Source organism: Oncorhynchus gorbuscha, linkage group LG04 (assembly GCF_021184085.1).
Source record: "Oncorhynchus gorbuscha isolate QuinsamMale2020 ecotype Even-year linkage group LG04, OgorEven_v1.0, whole genome shotgun sequence".
Classification (NCBI taxonomy): domain Eukaryota; kingdom Metazoa; phylum Chordata; class Actinopteri; order Salmoniformes; family Salmonidae; genus Oncorhynchus; species Oncorhynchus gorbuscha.
Window position 1 is genome coordinate 4,359,040 of NC_060176.1, and position 6,639 is coordinate 4,365,678.

The 6,639-nt window shown below is 41.5% G+C and overlaps 1 protein-coding gene across 1 annotated transcript; it reads left to right on the forward strand.

Annotated features, from left to right (window-relative positions):
* Positions 1-545: 545 nt before the first annotated feature.
* On the forward strand, positions 546-6,639 carry LOC124033559 (tetraspanin-3-like). The gene is made up of 7 exons (XM_046345597.1): positions 546-763; positions 2,538-2,729; positions 2,845-2,919; positions 3,083-3,184; positions 3,319-3,471; positions 4,482-4,565; positions 5,528-6,639. Exons 1-7 carry the CDS (start codon positions 701-703, stop codon positions 5,618-5,620), a joined length of 762 nt encoding a protein of 253 aa, XP_046201553.1. The 5' UTR covers positions 546-700; the 3' UTR covers positions 5,621-6,639.

Consider the following 6,639-nt stretch of genomic DNA (forward strand, 5'->3'; position numbering starts at 1 on the left):
TATCTAGAGACTGGACATTTGCGAGTAATATACTTGGAAGCGGTGGGTGGTGTGCGCGCCTCCGAAGTCTGACCAGAGGATTGCTCCGTCTACCTCTTTTCTGGCGGCGTTGTTTTGGGTCAGCCTCTGGAATCAAGCTCAAATTCCCTGGGTAGTTCGTACAAAGGGTCCGGGTTCTTGGTCGTGGTGCTGGTAAATTGATGCAGCTATGATATCTTATAGTTCTTCCTGGCTGTATGTAATAACACTTAAGATTTTCTGAGCTAACAAAGTAAGAAATAATACAAAATACTACATTTCCTAAGGACTAGAAGTGAGGCAGCCCTCTCTGTCAGCACCATTTAGTTTTTACATTAGATACAGTATAATTATTTTTTATTGGAGAAACAGGGCTGGCAGGTAGGATTTATGTAGGATTCCTCTCCCTCACACTTCAGTGCAGTAGGTGGCAGTAATGACCCATAACAGTGGATGCCATCCGCCGATAAACCCCACAGAAGAAGTTTGCCGTCGGGTTGTTTTGACAATCTCATCTGCACACGTGACATATCCGCTCGTTTGGCGATTTTGTAGAAGGCAGTGGGGCAGAACCTACCACTGCACTGGGGTATAATAAGAACGGACAGGACAGCCATTTTATTATCATAACATCCATGATCCATCCGAAATTCCAGTAACATATTTGGATTCCAGCGCAACCATGGGCCAGTGTGGGATTACTTCATCAAAGACAGTCCTGGTGTTTCTGAATCTAATATTCTGGGTAAAATATCACGAACTTGTTTCAAAACATGTATTTGACGCTAGGTAGTCAAGGTTGGGATTAATTACAGTACGCAACAGAAATAGCTAATGTTAGCTGCAGCAAAGGGAGGCGTCTGCTAACATTAGCTAGCTCACGTTAATTCTCTACAAAATGAATATGTGGAGCTTTCCAACCATCTTGTCTAGGTTGTTTATTAAAATATACACTATTTCTGAAATGTATATTTTGCTGTTATTGCAAGCACGGGTAGAACAAGGACAGGTAGCCAGCAGATCCGACCCGTTGGTGGATAGGACAGCATTCCTGTGTATGTAAGACACTCCGTAAATGGCTGCTGTTGCCACATGCTAGCTAACATGAGGAAGATAACGACTACTAGTTTTAATTATACAATCTTCTCAGTGTAACAGTTGGGAAATGTGACAATTCAGAGTACAACGCATTTCTCATCTATGGATTAAAGTACATTTAACGAGTTATATCTCGCGCCGGCTTTGCGGTGTCGGAGACTAATGCAGCTGTGAAGTAGCGTGTCGGATCTGCTGGCTAACGCCGGACGGGCATTTGCCATTGTTGTTACCTCTCGCTTTTAGCTAGCTAACCGTCTGACATTTACTGCTGCAATTTGTTGCATGAAACCAGCGAGATTTAATGAGAGAGTGCATAACGGTAGGCAAGACTATATGCACGATTGTAGTTGGTGCCAGTCAGTTTAGCAGAAAACGTATCACCACAGAGAACAATGACAAACAAATGTGGTATCACTGTGAGAAACCTAGCTAGCCTGCTAGCTAACGCCTAGCCACCATGCGCCGATGTCCCCGACATTTCATTGCAGTATCAGTGTTTTAACAAGTTAGTATTTCATATTGTTTAGGCCTAACCTCTCACCCAATCTCATCTGATAGTAGCCTGACGACTCACACTAAATTATTACGCTGCTCTGTCGTTCGCGATATACTTTAATTACCGAGAAGAAATTAACGGGCGTGGAGTTTGGCCCGAGCAAGGAGTCCGGCAGCCAGACACATCTGATAGTGCTTGGTAATAGTGTGCTGCAACACTTAGCCTTTACATGGCTGAGGATTCCCTTTTTTCCCCCAATTGTAATATAATAGCAAAAAACATATACATGTGTAGTGATGTCCTATTTCTCTGAAGAAACATTAAATAGCATTAAAGTAAAATATTAAACAAGAAATAAAAATTCCTATACATGAATTACCAGTGACAACAGTTTTAAACGTCAAAGTACCTCAAATTAAATAGAATGTCAGGGTTTACAATTGTTGTAAGAATACATCGTTTTTTAAAAATATTGACTAATTGTAGATATTTTATTAAATATTGGATTTCAAATAAAAAAATATTGCATTTAGGGACAGATTTCAAGTAGTTTTTTTATTTGAATAAATAAATAAATAATATGCCATTTAGCAGACGCTTTTATCCAAAGCGACTTACAGTCATGTGTGCATAAGATATTACCTCATTGTAAATACATGGGTCATATTAATTAAATAAAAACAATGTAATTACTTAACTCCAGAGTCTCACTTTATCACAAAAATGGCATATGTCTAAATTCACAGACTTAAGAGGACAAGTTATTGCAAGGGTATATTTTGTGCAAGATTGTTTTAACAAACGCACATAAAGCCATGTCTGTCTGCACACTATTGGGGTTTCTTTCTGATAAGCAAAAAAACTTTGGATGTTTACATGCCACACTCTTTCTTGCTCTGTCTCCCTCTCACTGCCCCCTCTCTAGGCTGCAGCTGGAATTCTGTGTTACATTGGAGCCTATGTGTTCATCACATATGATGACTATGACCACTTCTTTGAGGATGTGTACACCTTGATCCCAGCGTCCATTATAATAGCAGTCGGGACTCTGCTGTTTATCATTGGGCTGATTGGATGCTGTGCCACAATACGGGAAAGCTCCTGCGGACTAACAGCTGTAAGTATTGAAAAGCACATGGATACAAATGTCATTTGTATAATGCAAGTGAATGTAATTTCTTATCTTTGGACTAGATATTGAATTGATCATATCTCTTCTCTTTGCTCTGCAGTTTGCTGTCATTCTCCTGCTGGTGTTTGTCACAGAAGTTGTTGTGGTTGTTATTGGCTATATCTACAGAGCTAGGGTTAGTATTGGCCTACTGCCTAGTGTCTTATCACACAAAAGCAAAGAAAGAAAAGAAAAAAAAAAAAGAAAGAAAAGGGTGAATGGGAATGCAGTTTGTTAGAATTTAATATGAATGTTACAATTCTTGCACAGATGACATTGACGTTGTTGCTTGTACTCAGGTGGAAGATCAGGTGAACCACTCCATTCAGAAGGTGTATGATGAATACAATGGCACCAACACAGATGCCCCCAGCCGAGCCATCGACTATGTGCAGAGACAGGTGAGAACAACGCCACTGGATTTATTTCTCCTGACATGTTTATAAAAAAAGAATATGACTATAGGTGAGTTTGCAGGTGCCTACAGCAGTCTCTCTTTCTCCCCATCTCTCTCCTACCCTCTCCCCTGTCATAGCTCCACTGCTGTGGCATTCACAACTACTCTGACTGGAGGAATACTCGCTGGTTCAAGGAGTCCAGAAACAACAGTGTTCCAGTCAGCTGCTGTAAACCCAACATCAGCAACTGTACTGGAACCATGAGCCGGCCTGGTGACCTCTACCCAGAGGTATTAGAGAACACGCACACCCAAGAGTTTCCTTTAATGAAAATAAATATGGTCTATAAATGGACCTTTGTAGCTCAGTTGGTAGAGCATGGCGCTTTTAACGCCAGGGTAGTGGGTTTGAATCCCAGGACCACACAAACGTAAAATGTAAGCACGCATGACTGTAAGTCACTTTGGATAAAGGTGTCAGCTAAATGGCATTTATTACAAATCCCATTGGCTATGAATGGTGATTGGTTCAGGTTGTCTTTCAATCGCATTATATCTCTACTTCTCTACTATGCCTGGTTGTCTTGAGATTGCGCTCTCACTAGTGAACTTACAGTATTGTATCAACTGGTACCGGCCCACAAGGTTTCCTGCGCCAGTGAGTCTGAATAGTGTTTAGGAGTAGTCCACCAAGGAGGAATATTTAGATGAAGTCCTTTTGCTTCCCTCTTCCTCCTAATCTAATGCCTAGTCAAGTAACTTACAAATGCTGAATACCGTGCAAATCAAGTTAGCTAGATAGCTAACTAGCTACCGTACCAAGGATGGAGGCACAGAATTTCTTTTTAAATTAACACTGAAACAGGATATTGTGCAAGGAGCCAACGTTCACTTCATAGGCCCTCGTATCTCCTTGCATATTTATTGTAGTCACTTGCATGTGGTGTCAATGAATTGTCAGTGGGCACTCCTAGAACACCATTACCTTGTCAGTGGGCACTCCTAGAACACCATTACCTTGTCAGTGGGCACTCCTAGAACACCATTACCTTGTCAGTGGGCACTCCTAGAACACCATTACCTTGTCAGTGGGCACTCCTAGAACACCATTACCTTGTCAGTGGGCACTCCTAGAACACCATTACCTTGTCAGTGGGCACTCCTAGAACACCATTACCTAACACGTGACGGCATTCAAATGGGAATCTATTTGATTTGGTTGGACATTCGACTCGTATATTTCTTTCCTAAAGAAAATACTGACATACACACGTTTTTAATATTTGTATTTTTTCCTCTAGGGCTGTGAAGCTCTTGTTGTGAAAAAGCTGAAAGAAATCATGATGTATGTCATTTGGGCTGCTCTGACCTTCGCTGCAATACAGGTAAACAAGATCGAATCCCCGAGTTGACAAGGTAAAAATCTGTCATTCTTCCCCCGAACAAGGAAGTTAACCCACTGTTCCTAGGCCGATATTTGAGTCCTTCTGTAATAACATCTGAACCATGTGTACCAGGTGCATGTTAACTAGAGCTGCAGTAATGTCCTCCTGCAGTGGGAGTCTCTAGCCTAGTCGGCTGCTGCTGCTGAGAAGCTGACCTGATTGTGTCAAATTGCTTTTTCAATGTTTCAACACTACCTTACGGGGACATCACAACATGGGTCCTGCTGACCAGTCACTTCCCTTCTCCTTGTGAGGATGACTTGATGTATTTGTGGAGTCACTGGATGTATAGTAATTATGAAATGCATGTTCAAATGCAGTCTCATGAGTCATAACAATGTAGAACGCTTCAGGTATCCCAAACAGCCACGGTTGCCTCTGGGATGGGGGAGAAACATATCCACCAAAGATGAGTAAAGTAGGAAACTGGAGGTTGAAGCACTCTAGTGGGTTTTAATATAGAGAGCCTTTATTCTCCAGGCATGAAGAGCATTTAAACACCAGCCCCGATGAAGTCATGCGTCGCATTTTGCAGGTGTTAATGCTCAATGTACCCGGTTAATGAAGACTAGAGTGCCTCGACCTGTGTTTTATTTCTACCTTTTTTGTAGGTATGATTCTTCTGGTTCTCCTTTTTGTTCGCCTTCATTCGAAGAACTTCACTTCACACACCAAGTTCTCTTCAATTAATCGAATCACATGATGGCATGGCACAAGGCTGGGACAGAAACCCTATACTACTGTTGCTCTAGGAGCAGGACTCCTGGAAATTCTAGTCTTTCACAACAAGACTGAGTAGCTGGCCAGTGCACGTGAAATGTTATTCTGGGTGCAGATGATGATGATGATGATGATGATGATGCTAACTATGCGTACTGTTGTACTCCTCTGTCTTCCCGTAGATGCTGGGGATGCTGTGTGCCTGTGTGGTGCTGTGCAGGAGGGGGCACGACCCGGCCTATGAGCTACTGGTCACTGGCGCAACCTACGCATGAGGAGGACACAAGGGCTCCACCAATAAGAATGAAGAAAAGAAGCCTCACCTAACATGTCCACAATTTGTAGTTTTCAGCAGTAGTAAGCTCATGCACACCTTGCACATGATAACTATTGGGTATACACTGGTGAGAGGGGGGATCTGTGAAAATAATTATTTATTCAACATGCTTTGTAACTTTATTTTCATTTTAAATGTTGTTTTTTAGACACTATGGAACACCTACGGCCAAAGTTGTTAAATGGTGAATTGATATTGTTTTTCTTTTGCTCAAGAAATACAGCCTTGCCTATTTTATTTTCCCTTTTGGGGTACAAGGGATGATTAGGGGCTCTTTATAGAAGAACTACTGCTCAGTGCAATATGTGGAATGTACTCCTGTCTCGTGTCATTTTGCACCATGACTAGAGCTCTGTAGATATTTAATGAATATTTAATCATGTGAATATTAGTACCTTTATCTATGAGGGACCCTGTAGTTTACCATTACATTGTGAGTCAGTCAACCCATCTCCAGTCTCCATTCATATGTAGTATAGAGGTACTTTACCAGTGTTACCTAAGACCCATGTGTAGATAGAGCTTTGTGTTACAACTTGGTACATATGTAGGTGCTTTCCGACGCACACGTTCTAATACCAAGTATGAAAGGGAAGGGGTGAATCTCAATTGTCTTTTCTTGATTCCTCTCTCCTTGCCTCCTTTTTAAAATGCATTGGAGGAGAAGATCCTAGTGGAGAAACCTCAGATCTGTGCATTGAGAAGCTGAGGAGGGAGGACATGAGGAATACAATTGAGATTCAACCCTGCCTGGGAATTTGATGTAAACCACCAAAGAATTGGGGCTGTGACTGAGGGAGTCACTTTTGTTTTGTGTTTTTGTGGCATTGTGTATTATTTTTCAAACGGAAGTTGATATTTAGACTTGTAGCATTGTAGAAAATGTGAAACAAAATCATGTAAATAGATTGGGGAGAGGAAAGAACTTTGATTGAAATAAACCTCCTAAATTTAAAC